Source organism: Ascoidea rubescens, assembly GCF_001661345.1.
Source record: "Ascoidea rubescens DSM 1968 unplaced genomic scaffold ASCRUscaffold_11, whole genome shotgun sequence".
In the NCBI taxonomy this organism is placed as follows: domain Eukaryota; kingdom Fungi; phylum Ascomycota; class Saccharomycetes; order Ascoideales; family Ascoideaceae; genus Ascoidea; species Ascoidea rubescens.
The window spans coordinates 192382-214283 of NW_017962923.1; the positions used below are offsets into that span (position 1 = coordinate 192382).

At 30.1% G+C, this 21902-nt stretch overlaps 9 protein-coding genes across 9 annotated transcripts; 4 read left to right on the forward strand and 5 right to left on the reverse strand.

Annotated features, from left to right (window-relative positions):
- Positions 1 to 785: 785 nt before the first annotated feature.
- Positions 786 to 1784, forward strand: ASCRUDRAFT_24378 (heme-dependent oxidative N-demethylase family protein; the record flags this gene model as incomplete). The annotated part of the gene is made up of 1 exon (XM_020189850.1): positions 786 to 1784. A coding segment is annotated over one exon (999 nt), but the record flags the coding sequence as incomplete, so codon positions are not given.
- Positions 1785 to 2001: 217 nt separating this feature from the next.
- On the reverse strand, positions 2002 to 6513 carry DNF3 (aminophospholipid-translocating P4-type ATPase DNF3; the record flags this gene model as incomplete). Its single annotated transcript, XM_020190766.1, has 2 exons — positions 2002 to 5942; positions 6075 to 6513. Coding segments are annotated over 2 exons (4380 nt in total), but the record flags the coding sequence as incomplete, so codon positions are not given.
- Positions 6514 to 7346: 833 nt separating this feature from the next.
- On the forward strand, positions 7347 to 7935 carry LTP1 (tyrosine protein phosphatase LTP1; the record flags this gene model as incomplete). The annotated part of the gene is made up of 2 exons (XM_020190732.1): positions 7347 to 7411; positions 7494 to 7935. The coding sequence occupies 2 exons, from the start codon at positions 7347 to 7349 to the stop codon at positions 7933 to 7935; spliced, it is 507 nt and encodes a 168-aa protein (XP_020045891.1).
- Positions 7936 to 7978: 43 nt separating this feature from the next.
- On the reverse strand, positions 7979 to 10285 carry ASCRUDRAFT_109785 (DMT family transporter). The gene has a single exon (XM_020188732.1). The coding sequence runs from the start codon at positions 10055 to 10057 to the stop codon at positions 8210 to 8212; it is 1848 nt and encodes a 615-aa protein (XP_020045892.1). The 5' UTR covers positions 10058 to 10285; the 3' UTR covers positions 7979 to 8209.
- A 246-nt stretch (positions 10286 to 10531) lies between these two features.
- RPF1 (rRNA-binding ribosome biosynthesis protein RPF1) lies at positions 10532 to 11401 on the reverse strand (the record flags this gene model as incomplete). The annotated part of the gene is made up of 1 exon (XM_020195102.1): positions 10532 to 11401. The coding sequence occupies one exon, from the start codon at positions 11399 to 11401 to the stop codon at positions 10532 to 10534; it is 870 nt and encodes a 289-aa protein (XP_020045893.1).
- Positions 11402 to 12049: 648 nt separating this feature from the next.
- On the forward strand, positions 12050 to 13369 carry ASCRUDRAFT_9256 (uncharacterized protein; the record flags this gene model as incomplete). Its single annotated transcript, XM_020195103.1, has 1 exon — positions 12050 to 13369. One exon carries the CDS (start codon positions 12050 to 12052, stop codon positions 13367 to 13369), a length of 1320 nt encoding a protein of 439 aa, XP_020045894.1.
- A 59-nt stretch (positions 13370 to 13428) lies between these two features.
- Positions 13429 to 17115, reverse strand: OSH3 (oxysterol-binding protein related protein OSH3; the record flags this gene model as incomplete). Its single annotated transcript, XM_020190744.1, has 5 exons — positions 13429 to 14834; positions 14910 to 15093; positions 15724 to 16202; positions 16302 to 16695; positions 16990 to 17115. 5 exons carry the CDS (start codon positions 17113 to 17115, stop codon positions 13429 to 13431), a joined length of 2589 nt encoding a protein of 862 aa, XP_020045895.1.
- Positions 17116 to 17229: 114 nt separating this feature from the next.
- ASCRUDRAFT_14632 (Nur1/Mug154 family protein) lies at positions 17230 to 18588 on the forward strand. The gene has a single exon (XM_020189235.1). The coding sequence runs from the start codon at positions 17554 to 17556 to the stop codon at positions 18517 to 18519; it is 966 nt and encodes a 321-aa protein (XP_020045896.1). The 5' UTR covers positions 17230 to 17553; the 3' UTR covers positions 18520 to 18588.
- Positions 18589 to 18798: 210 nt separating this feature from the next.
- Positions 18799 to 21900, reverse strand: ASCRUDRAFT_71544 (uncharacterized protein; the record flags this gene model as incomplete). Its single annotated transcript, XM_020191961.1, has 1 exon — positions 18799 to 21900. One exon carries the CDS (start codon positions 21898 to 21900, stop codon positions 18799 to 18801), a length of 3102 nt encoding a protein of 1033 aa, XP_020045897.1.
- Between the last annotated feature and the right edge of the window lie 2 nt (positions 21901 to 21902).

Consider the following 21902-nt stretch of genomic DNA (forward strand, 5'->3'; position numbering starts at 1 on the left):
CAAAAATAAAAAACGTAGAATGAGAATAATTGTTGGCCAGCAATAGGTATATCTACCGACGTGTTAATACTTCGATAAAGAGCGATGAAAAATAAAAAATAGAAAATGGAGCAGCTAACAAAAAAAAGAGGCTGCAGAAGATGCACAAGTAAAAAGAAGAAAAGTGAAACGAAAACTGGTCTGTTAGTAAATCCAAAATCGATAGCAAAATGAAGCATTGATTGTCTCTTGCAGCTCATGCCTCAGGCGCAACAGAAAACAGATCATCCTGCAAATTCTCCAGAACAATAAGAGGCAGAACACGTGTACTATACAGACCATAAACACGGTACTGATTTGGAAGCCACTGTGTTGGTACTTTACAACGTGATGTACTTTGCACGTGCGCAATGCATTTTTTCCGGTTTGGGCTGTGGGAGTCCACTGCAGTGGATCGCGGGTACTTCTCAAAGCAGTTGCTGATAAACTCGAAAACTCGAGTTTTCTTATCCAAGCTGATTCAACACAGTGGAGAAACTCTGATATATAAGTATGGAGCAGCTTCTCCAGTTTTGAAGCTTTTCTGCTCTGCTTGCTGTCACAATTTGCTTGCAATGGACTGTTTTTCTTCCCAGCATTTGGCTGCTCATTGGAAATTGCTTGTTCTTCCTCTTCCTCTCCTTACCCCCTTTATTTTTTATCACATCTACAACTATTTCAATGCAAGCTCTGATAAACCATTGAAATTGCAGGCTGCTTGTGATCAGAAAGCTTCTGTTTTGCTTCAGTCTACTGAGCTTGTTTATCCCATACCATCTGACTATGTTTGGCAAGATCAACTTCCCATTCCATATAGACCGTTTAAACCAGTTTATAAAATGAATCTAGGAATAAAATTCATATCCATTGATGATTTGTTTTTAATTGACAATACCTACTTAACTACAATCGACGAAAAAAAAACATTATTATCAGATCAAAATCATGTTAATAGAACTATCTTTTTTGATAAAGATGATCCAGTCACAATCCTAGCAATAAAAGAGGCCTATAACTATATTGTAAATGTTTACTTACCAAAAAGATTTCCAAAATATTTTCAAATTCTTCCAAACGAAAATCTTTTATTTAATAAGATTACTAATCACAAAATCCCTTTAGACTCTTTATATTGCTTAAATACAGACCAAATAAACCAACTATTATTCGATTTATCTTTACAAATTCAAGAAGATTTATTATGGTTAATAAAAGATCCAGACAATCAAAATATTCTGCCAGAATTTAGAGATGAGTATGTTTTAAAAGCTGCCACTTGTTTGCTACCCTCCAGTTTTGATCCGAGTGAAAAATTTCTTAAAAACTTAACTGCAATACATGGCCCTGTTCCAAAATATTCTTTGTCATTAAAAACTTCAATGAATAAATTTTTTAATAATTTGAAATTAAATAAAATTGTTCAAAGAAATAACTGGTCTATTCAACTAAATTCAAATTTTAACCAAATATCAAAACAAACTTCAAGATTTGATCAATCAAGATCTTCTTCTGAAAAGGAACTGCTATCTGCTAAAAATTTGGATTTTTCAAATGATGTTTTTTTAAGATCCGAAAGGCAGTGTTTAATTAGATTACCAAAATCAAATGCCGTTTTATTTTCTATTAGATATTATAAAACTAGTTTAAAGCAAATTAAAGATGAAAATCTTGGTAACGATCTTGCAACTGCGATTGATGGCATCTTCCCCGAAATGGCTGCTTATAAAAATAGAGGTAGATGGGGACAAGCATGTAAAGATTTTCTTTTAAATAATGAAAATGGCATTTTAAAAACTTTATAGTTGCTTGAATCTTTATTGTTTTCTACATATCCCATATATATACCCAATCATCTTATACTAAAAAATAAAAAAACAAATAATACAAAAAAATTTTAGTTACAAAAATAAAACAAAGAAAACGAAAAAAAAAAAAATAATCCGTAAAAAAAATTAAAAAAAAACAACCCTTTATTCGAAAAGATTAATCTGTTTGACGATGCCTAATTATTCTTTCAATAAATTCATCATCAGAAGACTCTTCTTCATCTAGAAATCTTAACTTTTTCCCAATTTTTCTTAACTTACTGTCATTAATCCGCCTCTTGTAAATTTTACCACTAGGTAAAACTTCAACTTCATAATTTGGATTAACATTTCTTGACGTATTCGAACTTCCTTCATCCTCAATATTTCTTTCCAAATCCAACTCATTAAACTCAATATTAGATTTATTTTTTGTTTTCGATTTATCAATATCTCTGCTTTTGTATTTTAAAATCGACCTGATTTTTTTTTGATTATTTCCAATTTTTTTGCCAATTTTACTATTTCTTAACGAATGGAAACTTTTATCTTTATTTGATTCCCAAGTTTGATGCAACTCTTCATAAGCATCAGTTTCAAACAATTTCCTATATTTATAATTTCTTTCGATTTGCTGAAAAAAGTCAACGTCTTCTGGAAAAAACCAATTTCTTAATGCTTTTATTATAACCTCAATCAAAATTCCAAGAACTGTAATGAATACACAACAAGCCCACCAAGTATGATCTTTTCCAAATTCATTATATAATCCTGAATCAACAAAGTAGATATTAGACGATTCTCTCGAATACAAAACTGGTAACGCCATACACCAAACAAGCCATCCCCCAATTTCAATTATAAGAGATAAAAAATTTAATATTGTTCTGTCTCGTTGCTCAATTATTTGACATTTAATGTTAATAATAACAACAAACGCAGTAAATGTTAAAGTGCCCATAGGGTAAAATGTGTTATCGCTCATAGAACTAAAACCCCATAAATACCATGAAGAAAAACAGACTGCAACACTTATAAATAATGCCAAAAACATCCATTCAAAAAATATTTTAAAATTAAAGCATTTATTATGCCTGCCAATTGAATATAATTCGGGGACAGCAATTAGTGTAGCAGCTTTCAAATCTTTTTCAAACATACCAATGCATAAAACAGGTAAAGATGTGAATAGAGTATTAAACATTGATAAAGACCAGGGCTCATACAAAGATGCGCCTGTAAATAAGGTATTAGATTGAAACAATAATTGAGATATGTAAAATAAAACCTCTTTGTAGAAAGTGCATAAAACAAACTTTGAAGTTCGAATATAATTGTACCGACCATGCACTAATAATAATTTAATCAAAAATCTAAATTGTGCAATTGAATAGTCAGATGATCTTGCAGCCTGGAGACCCTCTTTACCTGTAATTCCAACACCTATGTCTGCACTTTGAATCATTGCAATATCATTTGCTCCATCTCCAATGGCAAGCGTCACTGAATTTTTGTACTTTTGCCTCACTGATGTTACTAAATTTGCCTTTTGTGAAGGACTAGCTCTGCAACAAATAACAGAATCAGCTTTGATACATAAATTAATAAACATGTTGTAGATAGTTTCATCGTTATCCATAGATGTTAAAGTTGTTCCATCTATTACAACAACACAGTGAACAACATTCCCTTCAGATAGTTCAATTGTAGCTGCTGAAATTCTCTCTGTTAACGCCTGATCTCCATCATCATTACTTAAGATAATGACAGTTGAATAATCCTTAACCAATCTGCAAGAGTAACCAATGTTAATGGCTGTCTCTCTTTTATCTCCAGTTAGCATCCACATTTTAATTCCAGATCTGCGAATTTTTTCAATAGCGTTCGCTACACCTTCTTGTAATTTGTCTTCAATAGCTGTAGCGCCACTTACTTCTAAATTAGTCTCAATTTCAGCACCAAGCGCATCCATTTTCTGTGATCTATCTACTATCGCAGCTTTAGCCTCTTCATACTTCTCTGCCCAAATTCTGTATTCTTCTTCGTTTAACCATTTGAATGAATATAACAACGTTCTTAGTCCTTCTGTGGAAAAATCTTCAATGTGCTCCAATGTTTTTTCAATTACATATTCTTCATTTAATACCAAGTTATCATCACCAATATAATCCGAAGTAGGTGCAGACCTCATATTATCGGTTGAAAGTTTTGAGTTATCGATGCTGTATTTTTTTGCTTGGTCATAATGTAATGATTTTCTGGAAAACTGAGCAACATCTTCAATTTCTTCTTTGTTTCTTTGTTCATTAAATAAAATGCTATCAATTGTTTCATTTTGTATATTTACACTTTTTCTCATTGATTGCATTGATGTTCTCATAATGCTTTTAGCTCCTTCCATGGATTTTTTATTCTGCTTTGCAATTTCAGCTTCTGCTAATTTTCTAGATTGGCTAATTGAAGAAATCTTTTTCATAATTTCCATAGCAAATTTATAATGTTTGGAATTTTCAAGAATAACATTATCAGCACCTTTGCATAGCAAACAAATCTTATCATCAGGAAATTTGACAATAACTGACATCCTTTTTCTAACAGAATTAAATTCAATAGTGTTTAAAATTTCGTACCTTTCATATACTGGATTTTTGTGCAAACCATTTGGATAAACCTGTAAAGTAATTAAATTGTTTACTTTGTCAAACACCACAAAACCCATATCCCTAGCGGCAGTTACCAATGCAAGTTCATCAGGAGAAGAAGACTGATATTCAATATTATCCTTGGTATTGTTTATTTTTTTGGGAAAACATGAATGACACAATGCAATGGATAAAATAAAAAATTTTGCTTTTCTAGCGTAAACTGAATATGGATTCTGTTGAATGTATAGTATTAAATCCAACGAAGATTTGATATCCTGTATTTTATTAGGAATAGCTTCGGATCTCCACTCACTCATAGCGATACTAGATCTTAGATGATTGATGCCTTGATCGGAAGTTAATGAAGCCATACTTGGCCTTCCAGTATAAGTAGAAGTTCCATTTCCCCTTCTGATATCCACAGAGCCTCTCATTTGAGAGAAAACCTTTAATTTGCTTTTGTCAGCAATCTGAGTTGAATAATCAATACTATCTCTGGTTTTATCAGCCGAAACCATTCCAGCCATAGCAGTTGGGTTGTTAATATCAATAGACAATCTTTCATCATTTTCCTCATTTAATAAGAGATCAATGTCATGCAACCAAGAAACCCCACCCACGCTAAATTTTCTAAAAATCATCAAGTTATCTGTCAAGGTGCCAGTTTTATCACTAAAAACAAAGGAAACCTGACCTAGTTCTTCCAAAATTGTGGCAGTCCTTGCTTCACAGGGAGTATTTGTCAAAGGGTAATACATATCAATATCCCACTGTAAAAATAGTAGCTGAGTTACTTTGATCAATTCCATTGTAACATATAGGGACAAAGGAATTAGTGTATAATACATGATTAAAAACCCCATAAAAGTAGCTGCTATACCGGCATCCTGACGAAGTAGATACCAATTATCATCTTTGAATTTATTATATTGAATCAATTCACCGGCCAAGGAGCCAAAGGACAAAGACATAACAAGACCAATCATAAACAATACAATCATATTAACATGATGCTGCAATTTTGGAGCTTTCGTTCTGGGATTTTTAATGGCATTCATTCTTATTTTTGTTTCTTCACCGGTGAATACGACCAAGCCCAATAAATTGGAGGTATTTCTGATTACCGAGCCTCTATAAACTATATGATCAGAATTGAGAGAAAACTTTTTGTTATCAATATTTAAATAGCCTTCGAAATTATACAAATTTAAATTTGGATGTTCAGTAGTTATGAGCGCGTCAATATTTTTCAAGCCATTAGCTGTGTTACAGTATTTATTTAATTCGATATGAGGGTTTTTAAGCTTTAAATTTGTTTCGCCATCCAAATCCATTGTTTCAATAAAAACATCATTATTTAGGTTATCGGAGGATAAAATGATTATATCCGCAGGGACCAATTCATCTTGCTTTAATTTGATAATGTTTCCTACTCTAATGTCTTTCCATAGAGTTTTCTTTTGAAAGATTCCAGCTTGATTTAAGAGATTTGAGTAAAAGGAAGAATGTTGATCATGGATGGATTTGGGGATAATTTCAGAGATTCTGGAATGATGGTTAAGGGAATTGCTAGAAGAGTGGTTTTCATGTTGGTCGATTGAAAAACCATGAGAATCCAATGGAGAAAAGAGATTTACTGATTGAGTTTCAGTTTGTATGGTGTTGTTATAAGAGTTAGAAGAAGTGTAGGGAGTTAGGATGTTTTTATGATTTTTATTTTTAAATTTATGAGCAGGATTTTGTAGAGTTAATATAGTTGAAAACTTGTTATTTTCTTCTTTATCTTGAGAGTGTCTTCTAAGATCATCATAACCTTCTCTGGATATGGAAATTAGCATAAAGATGGAAAGAGGAATTATTGTTGTATAATTACCGGTGGTTGACCATGTAGGGATCATTTGCATTATTGCAATGGAAAAAAAATAGATGTTTGCAATTTTTGAGAATTGGAAGTATAATTGTTTTGGTAGGAAATTATACAAGTTATACCTTGAAGATTTGATCAAGTTATTTATAAAAGGTTTTGAAGTTCTTTCATCAATCAATAGTGAATGGTTATCTAGTAGGATATCGTTCTGGGAAAAGTCCTTTTTAAAGAAAGAATTTTTTTGGAGAAAGTGGTTGAAACTATAGGTGTTTTTTGTTGATATTGATAAATTGACAGGTATTTTTCTACCATTTTCCGAATCAGTGATTGGATTTAGATTGAAAATAGACTTGAATTTATAAAAAAGGGAATTTGAGTTTTCATGTAGCGAATTTGACAGCGTAGACAGGAGTGTATTAGGGTGATTAGGATCATGATTATCGTTGGTTGAAATTCTGTTGTTTTGAATATTAGAAGACGAATTTATAGAAGATATGGTGGAGAAGTTTTCAGTTTCAGGATGCAAAAAAACAGCATTAAAATCAGAGGAAGCTTGGTGGCGAGAGGTGGTAGAAGTATTTGCGGTTAGATGTGTTTTTGAGGTTACATTTGAGGGTATATTTGTGGTTAAATTGGAGGAGCTGTTTGGGAAGCGAGGATGGTCAGAGAGCTCGATGTTGTCAGTATAAGAGTCAGTGCTTTGACTGGAGGAATTGGTGAGCGAAACACTGATGTTGTTGTTGTTGTTGTTGTTGGAAGAGCTGCCTAAGCCATCTTGATAGAAGGGATTGTTGGAGCCTTTCATTGTGTGGACGCTGGAGCTGTTCAGTTCTCAGAAGAGGTGGAGGAGAAGAAGAAGAAGAGCGCCACCAGAACCGGCACAGGAGAGGCGCCTCCGTCTTCCCGGGCCTTCCGCTACTGCTGCTTCTGCTGCTTTTTCTGCTGCTGCCTCTTCTTCACCTTCACCTCTTCCTCACTTTCTTCTCTTCTTCACCTTCTCCTCCAAACAAAATGCCCCAACGCGAGACCCTGCTGCATCAGAAGATCTCTGTGGCTTTTGTCTGCCTCGGCAACATGTATGCATTTCCTTCTCCTTCTCCTTCTCCTTTTGCACCTCCTTCAACATCTACTAATCAGTCGTTACATCTTTCCTTCCAGCTGTCGTTCCCCCATGGCTGAAGCTATTTTCAAGCACATCGTCAAGCAAAAAGGTTTGCACAGTCACTTTGACAAAATTGACTCTTTCGGCACAGCTGCCTACCACATCGGAGAACTGCCAGACTATAGATCTGAACAGACCTGCCTCAGACACCACATTACAGTTGATCATCGTGCTCAGAAAATTGCTCCCAAGCACTTTGAAGCTTTTGATTTCATTTTTGCTATGGACAATTCCAACTTATCTAACTTGAAAAGGATCCAGCCAAAGCATTCTAAAGCCCACCTCTCTTTATTTGGCAAATATAATGAGAAAAGTGATCAATTTCCTGCTATTGTTGATGATCCGTACTATGGAGGAATTAATGGCTTTGAATTTAATTTCCAGCAAATATCTCATTTCACTGAAGTATTTCTCAAAAATGAAATCACAAATAAGTGATCAGCTGTTTTTCTGCTCTTCTACTCTCTCGAACTTGCCAATTTTATAAAATTTATAGAAATCCACGTTTATTAAATCTAAAATAAAATAAAATAAAATAAAATAAAATAAAATAAAATAAAACAATTCGAAACAATTTGAAATAATTCAAAATAAATCAAAATAAATCAAAACGAAAATAACAAACCAAAACCCAATATAAATATCCCGAAGTTACAATCTATCAAAACAAATAAAAAAACAACCAATTCAATTCAATTCAATTCAATTCAATTCAATTTATTGTCAAATTTTCTAAAAATTGCTTTTGATCGGATTCTTCAATAGAAAATTCAGGAATATCCTGATTATTATCAAAATTCTCGTTAAAAATATTGTCAATTAAATTGTTTGAAAATAAAATTGGTGATGTTACCATTAATATAGGTGAATTTTTCAAATTAGAAATTGATGATAAGATTGGTGACAAATCAACTGATTTTCCTTTTCCTTTTCCACCATTCTCAATCTCAAGTTCACCCCCATTCTCAATATCCTTTCTATTTTCATCTCCTCTGTCATTGACTTTATCATTCCCATTGAAACTAACATTATTGTTTTTCTTCTTATTCCTATTCTTATTATAACTACCACTACTTCCAACTAAATTAATAATACCATTATCATTGTCATTGTCATTGTTATCATTGTCATTGCTATCATTATCATGACCACAATCATTCATATTATCATTCCCAAAAAATTCACTATCGATAATTTCCTCGACATTATTTATAATAATCTCATTGGAATTTTGAAAGTTTACAAGAATAAAACTTATAAAAATCAATAAAATTCCAAAATAATAAAACACAGATTTTTTACTAAACCCGTATATTAATGAATCTAATAACATTGTTATAGGAATCGCTGTGGTCAACGATATAGCACTTGTTAAAGGAGATGTTAATAACATTCCCAAAACACAAAAGTAATCTGATAAAACCGTCAACAAACTAGTCATGAATAAAATTAAAAATATTTTTTTTATCAAAAATGGATTTTCAAACATTTCTAATCCCGTAAAATCAGCTAACATAACATATGGCCAACATGTTAAAAATGTACACAAACCAACAAACCCAAATAACACTCTGCAATTTTGTAATGAAAAATCAAATATAGATGATTCATCATCAACTATTTCAAAATTCTTTGATTTTAGATCATTTACATGATTCTGAGTGGATCCAATCTTAATTTGATTAAATAAAAGATAAACAGAATAACAAAAACAACTTAATAAAACAAGAGAATTTCCCAAAATTGCATTTTCTTTATAGAAAACAACAATATTATTATCATTATTAGAAATACTAGTGGCACTGGTATGATTCGATAAAAACGTTAAAAAAAAAATACCAATCACCGATAAAATAACACTGATGGATTTAATAACATTAAACTTCTCAATTTTTAAAATACATCCCAAAATCAAAGTAAAAATAGAGGTACAAGTGTTTAAAATTGTGGCATTAGAAGCAGATGTGTATTGCAAAGCAGCCAAAGCAGCATAATTGTAAAAAAAATACAACCAGGAAATAATTATTATAATGAAAAAATAATTAGTATAATTGATCCGAACAGTGTTAAGATCACCAAGATTATCAGAAGTATAAGAAGGAAAAATAGTAACTTTTTGATTCAAAAAGAGTCTTTTAAGTATTTTAAAAAATTCAGGAACCAAATACAAAGCATATAAAGAACCAGTGAAAAAACTGATGAAAACAGGTTTATCATAGTTATGATGATCAGTATTAGAGTTTCCATTTCCACTTCCACTTTCACTTCCACTTCCATTATCTTCGTCTCCATCAGTTTTTAACAATAAATTATTTAGCTGTAAAGAGATAATCCAGGTTGAAACAGTGATAAATAAATAAAATAAACCCAACAAATAAAGTCTTCTTTCATGAGACAATACTTTGTTAAATTTTTTTTTGAAATTGTTGAAAAAATTGGCATTAATATAATTCTTATTACTTCCAGGTTTGGGGAACTGAGTAGAAGCTAGATTAAAGTAAGGAACAGGAGTGGAAGAGTTCTGCGAAAGCAAAGGTGCACTTTCTGAATGAGATGACATTCTGTACCAAAGAAAAATGTACAACGAATGGATAATTCATTGTGCTAGTAACTTGGGCTGTTATATATTTTTGACTGTATTTAGCTATCTCTCAACTCTTACAAAGCTTGATCTAAGGTGGAACTGTAAATTCAGTGTGGTTTGCACTTTCCGCTTTTGGTGTTTGTCACGTGCGAGAATTCAAACCTTTTGTGCTGGATAAGCAGTATGCGACAAAAAGCACTCTCTAAAGGCGGTTTTTGGAAAAACCCGCCACAACACAAAACGGCTTTCATATCGATAGAGTTCTACGCATTGAATTGCATAGCATTGCAGGTAAAAATGCAATAAAGGCGGATGCAAACATATAAAAGCAGAAGACACAAAAAAAGCGTGAGACGAAAGAGCAGAACAACTCAAAAGCGTGAAGCTATGCTGACGCTACTTCCACTACCATGGTGACTTTCTCTGGGCCAATAGCCAAATACCGATCATCTATAGATAAAACTTTCTTTTGTCTTTGTCCATACTTGACTTGAATTCCCATTCGATGTCACCTTTAATGTCTTTTTGAATTCTTCGCAATCTTAATGTGAATTGAGGCCCCAACTCTTGTAATCCAACTCTCTCTTCATTCTTAAATAAATATCTGTGTCGTCTGAAAAAAATATAATCTCGCTGGTTATGTAACGTTAAAACTTGTCGGCCCTCAAATTCTGGAGTATGAGGGAACAAACTTTGAAATAATCTTCCAACTTTTTTTCCTAAGTTTGTTTGAAAATTGTTCAAAATCAATTCGGGTATATGGTTTGTTGCATTACCATGCCCTGATATTTTCTTACCATCAACAAATGACGACAATGAAAAATAAAAACTAGGTCCTTCAGGTAAATGGATAAAGGTTATGCCATTCACTTTTTTTTTGTTATCATCTTCATTCACAACAATTAAATAAGTGAAATCTCGTTTTATACACATTTTTGCCATTTCTTTGATGGAGTATTTGGATTGTCTTTTAGTAAACGTTATATCATTGAATAATTCACTGAAAAACTCGATAAATTTATATGTGTCTTTATGAGGCTTTGGCGATGATGTGATCAATATTTTTGGCTCAAAACCTTCCTCATAGTAAGAGCTAAATTCTTTACTCTCATTATCTTTTTCAACCTGTTTTTCAATAGTTTCATCAAAAACTCTTTTGGATTCGATAGTTGCAGGTATTTGTTTTGGTAAGTTTTGTTCTTTTTGCACTTTTCTTTTTTCCCTTTTTTGCTGTATTTTCTCCTTTTTTCTTTGAATATTAATCTTTGAACGAATATCTTTATTTCTAATTTTAAAATGATTAGCTTTTTCGATTCCCATTTTGCTTTTATATTATGCACTCTTATCTTTGTTCTTCTGTTCAGAAAATCAACTCAAAAAAATGAAAAGATGGTTTATTGCAAAATCGTTGAAAAAAAAAAATTTCATCCGGTCATCCTACATCTGACGTTCTGCTATTTTAGTTGCACCGTGATCTGTGTTCCGATATGAAACAGCCCTCAGAATTTATTCAATCACTATGATTGTTCTTATAACCTATTTTAAAGTAAATCTCTAATTAATAGCAATAAATTATATTAGGATGTTCGGTTTGCTACATTATTTTTGTCTACTATAAAATTTTTGAAAATAAACTGACAAGGAAAACTGCTCATGTTTTAGATGCCTGTGGTTCCAGCTATTATTCTATTCACAGTGCCCACTGATTATAAATTGGACTATGTCTAGTCATTCTCATCCAGTCAATGACACCGTTTGTTACCGTTGATTACCGTTGATTACCATTTATAACCTCTTAATAGCGTATTGTCCAATAAAGTAATTAGCGAAGGTGTATTCAATGAATTAGTTCAATTCAATCCTTATAAAACAAAATTATATAATATTATAAAAAATCCTATAGAGAACCACTTTTGATATTGTTTTTCATTTAAAATTCAAGCAGTTTAAAAAAAAAATTGGTATAAAATGACAACAACCACAGAATTAACTATTTCATTATCAACAACAATATGGTGTTCAATAAAACCTATTCTAAAAATTTATCTCATAATTTTATCTGGATATTTTTTAGGAAAAAAACAAGTTTTAAATAACAACACAATAAAAGATTTATCGTCAATGATAATTTATTTTTTGTTACCTTGTTTAATTTTCAACAAAATTATTACAAATATAACAATAAATGAATTGAAACAAATTACTATAATTTTATTAAGTTCTTTAATATTATACACTGGTTCCTTAATTTATGGCATAATTTTAAATCTGATTTGCTTTGTTCCATCAAATTTTTTTGGAGGCTTTTTAGTTGTGTGTATGTTTCAAAGCGTTAGTGATTTTCCAATTGCCTATATTCAAACATTGGCTGATAAAAGTGATGCAGACAATAATTACTTAATATTCAACGAAATCCAGGCAGACAAAGGAATTGCTTATATTTGTATATTTATGGCGATATTAACATTTATGATGTTTAATTTTGGTGGTTATAAATTGATTGAACTAGATTTCAAAAACAATCAAGGTAAAAAAACAACAGATATTGAACAGTTGGATAAAAATAGTTCTAATAATGCACAAAAACTAACCATAACAATAAAAGTAGCAAAAACGATAAAGCATTTTTTTTTTAATTTTCTTCATCCTGTGTCAATATCTTTAATAATTTCTTTTATATTTGCTTTGGTTCCATATCTAAGAGGATTGTTTGTGTATGACCCGTCTTTGAATATAAAAAATGCACCAGACAAAAACCCTCCTTTGAATTTTTTAGTGGATTTTTCTGCTTATGTTGGATCATCTCAGGTTCCCTTAGGTTTGACATTATTAGGTGCAACCTTATCTAAATTAAAAATCAAAAATCTTGACAAAAAATTTCTACTAACTTGTATAATTATGACAATTATTAAATTGGTAATAATGCCAATAATCGGTATAGCATGGGTCAAAAAATTAGTTCAATTAAATTGGATTATGACAAACACAGATGAAAAAGTTTTGGCGTTTGTGATTATACTAGGTTTTGGTCTACCGAGTTTTACTGCACAAGTATATTTGACGGCCTTATATTCTCATAAAATAAAAATCACGCAAGAAGGTCAAAACAAAATAGAAATTGAAAGTCAAGATGGCCAGTGCAATAAGATTAGCACTTATGATATTGATAGTAATAACTCTTTCCAAATGGATTGTTTGGCAGTTTGCTTACTAATTGAATATCCCGTTTTGTTTATATCAATGCCCTCTATAGTTACCTATACTTTAAAAATGGTTTTATTACTATGACTATATTATTAAATTTTTAAACCGCAAACAACAATAGTTTCTTTTGCCATTTTTAACTATTAGCTTGTAGAGGAAGCCGGGTATAATTGAAGTAGATCACTCCAATCTCTTTTCTTTCTTCGATTCCAATAGCTTTTCTCACCATCAATGAATTCCCAATTTAATTCAGCACTGTCACCTTTACCGACCTTTCGAAAAAATTTAGGAGGAAATTCTTGGTTTTGATTTCTTCTGTCTCTTTGATGTTGTTCTAATTCCAATTTGGTTTCTTGTGCCCTATCAATATCTCCCTCAACATACAATTTAAGATCAGGTCTCAATCTTGAATCAGTTGGTGGTAAATAACCTTTCTCAATAGAAGTTATTTCATTTAATTGTGCTGCAAACAATGTAAACCCATATTTTTTTTTGCAATTATCAACAGTAGGTCCAACTTTCCATACTTCTTTTTCAAAAATGTTCTGCTTTTTATTTTTTTTAGACTTGTTTTCACCCAAGTCATTAGTTAAAACAAGAGAGTTTGTCCATGTTCCTTTAACTATATATGGTTGTTGGTTTCCATTTGAGTCCCAAGCCTTGATATTTAATTCTTCTGATCTGCCAGAAAACATACCTCCAGCCTTGAATTCAATCAATGCTTTTTCACCATTTGAACAGTATATTGTAGTGGTTTCTACAGGTTCAACATATCTTTCCCCAGCAATAATATTTCTAATCATTGTTGTCGGCTGGGTCCAGGTATAGACCAATCCAGATCTATTAAATTTCAACTTTATTTCTCCTTTGTTGATAATCTCAACACTCTTGGCCCAAAATTTTTGAGTTGGGAGAACGGTATAATCAATCTTCCAGTGTTTACTTTCAATCCTGAAACATATAATTGGTGGCCGGTGAGAAACTTTTTCACAAATAAATCTGATACCCAAGTCATCCCTCACAAGTTCAAAAGTCTCTCCAAGCAAGGGATTAAAAGGTTTTCGAACACTTCTTTCTTTTATTCTCATTGATGATAAATAACTCACAGCATATGTCGCAATCCGCAAAATTCTTTCACCAAAATCATCTGTATTGTTAATTTCAATTGTTTTGTCTATCAAATTAACATATTCGCACATTTCCGAAAATTTTTGAATCATTGACAATGGCTCATTAGCAGTTACAGGCATTGCAATTGATGCTAGATCTTTCCCAACATTATTTTTTAAAAATTGAAAAAGACTTGGTGGTGTGCAAATATATTCAGGAATATCATATCTTCTTTTTATTGGAGAACCCAAAATAGGTAATGGGTAAAGGTCATTTTCAATTTCCAAAGGTTCAGCCTCTTTTTTTTCCAGATAATCTTTCTTGGATATTGTTAAAAATTCAGCTTTTTGATTATCAAAGATAGTTTTATTTTTATTTTTATTGTTTTCCAAAATGCTGTTTTTTGATTTGTTGGTCAAAGCTTGGTTTGAGTAATTTTCTTTATTATTTTCTAAAATAATATCATCATCCTCATCTTCATCATCAACCAATAAGTTTTCATCAGAAAGATCACCGTCATCATATTCGAGATTTTGATCATCAATTAAAATAACTCCCTGATCTTTAGACTTGACGGATTCCAAATACTCATTTGCATCCACAAACTCATCGTTGGAAAATAAAGAATTCCTTGATAACACTCTTTCAAGATCATTTGTAGTATTGTATTCTCTGTTTACTGTCAAAGTTGAAATTGACTTAGTATCGTCTGAACTATCCTTTTTAGATGAATCACCAATCACCAAATCAAAAACAGAATTATTAAGCTCATTTAATTTCATATACAACTTTTTGCAAAGAGAAATCTCAAAAGTTAAGTCAAAAGTTAAGTCAAATGTTTCATTTTCAAAACTGTTCGAACTATCATTTGAAATTTCATTTTTATTAAAGATGTTAGAAGAGCTAGTGTTGATATTATTGGTGTCAAACTTTTGTGAAGAAATATTTTGAATCTTGGGATCATCATTATAACTTTTTTTTCTTCTCCAAACGGACTTTCTTCTTGGACGAGGCGTATGATCTGAAGATTGAGAAAGATTGATATCTGTATTTCTAAGATCATTGTTGATATTTTGATCAATATTATGACTTTGAATTTTACGAAAGTTATTATTAGTAGCACTATTTGAAGAATGAATGGAAATTAAAGATACAGATGAATTTTTATGATTCAAATTAAGAGCTGAGATTGGAGAAATCAACTCGGTTGAAGAGGTTGAAGGCATTTTATTGTAATGGGTATGGGACAATAAACGATGATGTTTTGTGTTTAAAGCATCAAGTAAATTTTGAACTAAAACCTTATTCAGATCAATTTGATTTTGAACAAATTCAAGTTTATCAAGGGAAGAAGTCGAAAAACCACTATGGAATAAATTATTATGATTATTTGAGGATAAACCCAAAATATTTTTAAAATTCATTTTATTATTAATATTATTAATATTATTGATATTATTGTTGTTTTTAATGATGTTTTTTACTGAGTTTGATCTGATGACATCTAAGGCAGAAACCCAAACAGTCCAATCATAATCATTTAAGGCCTTTAAATGCCAAATTTCACCACCACTATCAATTACAATTTGTCTTTTTTTTTTAATTGCAATAATTTCCACCAAATTAATTAGCATGTTTCCTCTTAAAATGTTTGAGTTTTCATTTAAATAATAATTTAAAATGCCATGTTTGAAATTTAATAAAAAAAATCTCTTCAGATAACTCTTTTGAGATTTTTTTCTTTTCTTTTTAAGTAAATAACCTTGAATATATTGACCATTTTTTGAAGTTAGTATATTTTTTTTGTCTTTTATTTGATGGTTCAAATTTATTTGGTCAATTAAGTTTGAATTTAAATTTAAATTTGTGTTTGAGTTGTTTAAATCTAAAAAATTTGGAGGGAAACTAAGTGTTTTAATTGAAGAAGACCTTGTTTTATTTTGAAATAATGATTCAGTATTAAAGGTTGGCTTTTGGTCTAAATATTCATTGGGAGAAATATATTGATTAAATTTCAATTTTTTTGAAATACTTTTTGAGAAAGTATTATCAAAAATAAAAGCATAAACTCCAGGAGATAGCGAGTTGATATTATTATTGTTATTGTTATTAATATTAATATTATTATTATTATTATTATTATTATTATTATTATTAGAAGAAGAAGAAATAGAGGATTGGGATGAATTTAAAGAGGATACAATAAAATGACCCGAAACCAATTCATCAGGCAACAATTTACCATACCACTGACATAATTTTAAATTTGAATTTCTCAATTTTTCTTGTAATAAAGAAAACTTTGGAGATTTAATTCTTTTTTGGTTAGTGGAGAATTCGGAATTCAAAGGAATATTATCACCATCAAACCCATTATCACCATTGAGAAACATTGAAGTTGTGGATGCTTTTGAGTTCGATCTTATTCTGCCTGAAAAAGTGGAACTAGGAAGTTTTAAAAAGCTGGTGTTGGAGATGGAAATGCGATCTGAGTCCTTTTCAATAAAATTATCTTTTTCATTGGGCAAAAAGCCAACATCGTCAAAACCCTTATTAAGTGCAATGTTACTGCTGTTTGAATGGTTTAGTTTCACAGATTTATAAACAGCAAAATTGACAGATTTCTTCAAAGGCTTGACTTGCCAGTGGACAGTTGAGTTGTCAGGAACATTGATCCACTTGATTAAAATATCTTTGGAATGAACCTCCAACGTTTCCATTGCAATTAGAATATGTGGTGACAGCCAGAAACAGCAATAGCAGCAGCAGTAGAAACAGCAGAAACAGCGGCAGAAGAGGCAGAAGAGGCAGAAGAGGCAGAAGAGGCAGAAGAGGCTGTAGCAGAGCGGAACTTAACACATCCACGGGTCTCTGAGCGCGCCGGGACCCGCTCAGAGGTCAGGTGCACAGTGAAGCCAGAGATGTGGGTTCGCGGAGCCGCTGCTTTGGCTCATTCCAGGAATATGGGACAGTTGCCCTGCAGAAGTGGGAGATTCATCCACTTCAATGAAGTTCTAAAACCAACTTGCTGATTCTGCTCAATTACACCTAGCTACTCTCTGTTTCACCACCAATTGCCATCAATTACCACAGCTGCCACCAACTATTATTATAATTTACTGCTGGAATTTATCCTTATAGTTGTTGCATTATTTTAAATGAATTTTTTTCAAAGCAGATCCAATCAGCAGAAGAACAAAAAGAAAATCATCAGAAAACAGTCAATTTTTGTTAGAATCAAAAATTATCCGTTTGACTTATATCTTCAGCTAAATGAAAAATTAAGTCTTATTGATCTTGAATACTATGTTGATAATTACTTGAAATCTGTTTGCATTTTTTTGAATACCTTGTTCTTTTTTTGCAGAATCTACCAGATTTATAATTCCAATGATGGTCAACAACTATCTGGCAATTTGAGCTCTAATAATTACCAATACTCTGATTTGTTTTCGAAAAATTCTAAACACCTTGATGACTTTAACGATTTATCTCTTTTGAACATAAACACTTTTTTTCAAAGTTACAATGACAATTATCCTTTGCTTCATAAATTGAATAAATATTTCCTATGGCTATCAAACTTGATCATCACCTTAATAATCTTGATTTCTATCTCAAACACATATTTTTTATTCAATCAATCGAATAAACTTTATACCCTATTAACCAGAAATCCTAGTTCCAAACCATCCAATATCAACACTCCATCATTGCAATTCAATTCACTCACAAATAATTGGCAATTAAAAATCTGGAATCCCCTAAAATATCAATTAATCTTGTTTTCTTTATTCTCGCCCATCAATTGTTTCTACCTACTTAACTTATCTTCTATATCTTGGTCGGTATTGTTGAAAGCCATTTTACAGCTATCGCTAATTGATTATTTATTATACTATTTAATTTTTAATAAATTTTTGATCTTGATATTGGATAAACAGTTTTTATTTTCAGAAATACTAAAAGAGTATGACATAAAATTTGTTCACCCAAACTTGAACAAGTTTAAGAGAGAAGTATCAATCGATGCAACCAATGGTCCTAATTCCAAAGACGACATAAAAATATCGGCTAGCAGATATAATAACATCATTAACACCAATTCAAATTTCAATATTTAGCAAAATCAATATTTCTAACATGGAAAATTATATATTTACATTTGTAGGTCAATTTTTATTAAACAATCCATATACATGATTATTTCTTTATTTTATTTCTTTATTTTATTTCTTTATTTTATTTCTTCATTTTATTTCTTTATTTCTTTATTTTTTTATTTTTTTTCCTGTTTTTCATCTTATTATGAAATATTCGCTATAATACTGCACTTCACCGTAACTCAAGTATTATCGGTATAAAAAGAATAATCTAAAAATAAAATGTTACAATTTAGTGCTCTATATCTTTCTACTTAACAAATCAAAGATTTCGGAATCGCTCAACAGCTTAATGTTGAAATATTTTCTGATCGCATTATATTTGGTATAGTCTTTTCTTATTCTGTAAAACAAATCGGTGTACTCTTCTTCATCTTTATCAGTATCTTTATCAACAAATATTTCCCGAATTGATTTTTCATCTATCATCAATATGTTACAGTGATCAATAACCTCACAAAAATCCCTATTTGTAGCATATTTTTCATATTTTCTGTGATCGATTTCACTTGTCATCTCTTTCCTTCTATAATCTATTTTACCATTTCTCTTACCCATTGAATTCTCATCTAAATCATTAATATCACTGTCAAAAATGTCTATAATAATTTCAAATAGTTTTAAAAAATCAAACTTTATTCGATTACATTTAAATATTCTATCTCTTTTATTATTGCTAAAAACTTGAATTCGAAAAATATACTCAATAAAATAATATTTCAAATTATGAATTAATCTTCTTTTAATATCATATAAATCGATTTTGATCTCGCTTTCAATTTTATTATCTTCAAAATTGGCTTTATTTCCAATTAGATGCCGAATGAAATTTAAATTTAATCTTAAAAAATAAATTGGTTGAATTAGTTCATTTGAAATTTTATTACTAATAACTCTATTCTCTTTAAATAATCCAACTTTGATATAATCTTCAAACTTCTCAATTTTTTTAGCCTCATAAAAAATCTCTTTTATATTCTTAGTATCAAAAACATCATTTTCAACTTCTTCATTTTCCCATTTTTTTTGCAAATAATCTTGTAAATAAATTTTCAATATTTTTTTCAAAAATTCATCTAAATCTTTCAATAATCTTGAAATCAATTGATCATACTTTATTATAATGTTACTTAATATACTGCTTTCAAACTTAATCAAATTATTTTCACTAAATTCTTCATCAATGTTTTCCGTTACAATTAACAATTTTAAGTCATCTATTTTTAATAAACTTTTCTCAAAATAATATTCAATTACTTTATTTTTTTCATTTTTTTTGTTTTTGCCAAAAAATTCATCATAATCAATTTTTTTCTCATCATTAAAGTCGTTATTGTAATTTGTAATTTTACTTTGATCCATATTATAGTCTAATGTTTCTTTGTAATTTTCGTTTTCTATTTCAGAATGATCTTCACTAAGATTTCCGTCTTCGTCTTCAGTAGTTAACCTTAACTCTAAATCATTCATTTGAATTACTTTAGTATAAATTTCACCAAATACGGTTTCACTTTCATTTAACTTTTTCAAATTTAATTTGATATACTTTAATGATCCATACAATGAACACAATAACTTAATTTCTTCTAATGTTCCATCATCTTTTAATTCAAAAGAGTTTTCCTCCTTTTTATTCAGATCTTTCATTCTTTCTTTTTCCTTGTAGTTTCCATCATTGTCCTTATCATCATGTATTTTATCATTGAAATCAGTATTACTATCAGCAGGTTTTGATTTTAAAAATGAACTTGTAATAATTTTACTTAATCCAATTATGTTTGAATTGCTTAGCTTAATTTTTTCAAATTCAATCAATTTCGTTAAAATTATATTAACAATATAGTTATCCAATAAATTTTTTAGAATTAATTCAACAAAAATTTTTGTTTTAATTAGAAACGATAAACTGTTATTATTCAAAAAAAACTTTTTAAACAAGTTCGAAATAAGCAGGTATAGACTAAAAGATGAATAAGTTGTTTTCAAATCAGATTTCTTAAAAATTTCATAATTTATTTTCAAATAATTTTCACTCATAATAGAATTAAACCTTTTTTTGATAAATTTTGATTCCAAAATAATCCATTGTTTAAAATAATCTTGATTATTAAATATTTCACCTGTTAAACCGACCCATTTATTATCTTCATTAAATGAAACTTGGTTTCTAGAAAGTTTATAACTCGTATTTATATTTAAAAATAAGAAATTAAACTCGCTGTTAAAATAGTTGTCAAACTCAATCAATTCATAGATTAAATGACCAAAAGCTCTGTTTTCAATATTTTTATAATTTTTTTCATCATTTGCTATTATTAACAGCTTGTTAAAACTTAAATCATTTAAAAATTTTTGTTTTAGTAGTTTGATAATAACTTTGAAGATTTCCCAGAGAAATATAGACTTACAATTAATATTGTCAAGCCTTTTATTTCGATTCAAATAAGAGCTTTTGATTATACAAGAAAAATTTTTCAATAAATAATTCAATAAATTTGAATCACTAAAAAAACTTTTTATAATAAAATTCAAAGCAATTTCAGGTTGATGAATATTATTTAGTTTTAAAGCTTGATTCTGGTCATTGAAAAAATGATAAACGAAATTTAAAATTATGGGATCTAGTAAAATTTCAATTGCCCACAAATTCACAGAATAATCAATTAAATAAGGATCGGTGTCAGCATTAGTATTAACATTAGTAATAATTAATTGCAAGTCAAGTAGATGAACCAAATTTTTTATAACGATTTCCATAGAGTTTGAATTTTTATTGATGTTATAAATAGCTAAAAAGTCCAAATGTTGCAGAAAAGATAAGTCTTGATTAATTAAGGTAGATAAAAAGGTTGATATTAAATTTTTTAGCAACAAGACTTTTGAAAGTAAAGTCTTAACCAATGTCGTAACAGATTTCAAGCTTAAATAAGCATAATTTGCAGTATGTTCGGCATTAATAATTAAGTACAGATGATTAAAATTGTAAATGGATAGTTTAACAGCGTCCAATTGATCTACTATATCAGTAATATCAATGGTTTCCGAATAAGAAATAGGGATTTCAATGGAATTGAGTTCAAGCAAAATTGAATTATAATTGTTCAATAAATCTCGTAAAAATTTCAAATCCGGCAAAGATAACAGTTGTGAATTAAAATTTTCAGGAATATCGATTAAATGTTGATTATTTTGAACATCTGCACCAATATCTTGTTTAATGGCTTTTTTAATGGGGATGGTATGGATTTGAGAAAGTGCATGCGAGGTCATGGAAGCAATACGCTTCAAATCAAGCTCCAGAGAAGATTCAAAGAGATTCCCAATGGCATCAATCAAAGACATCT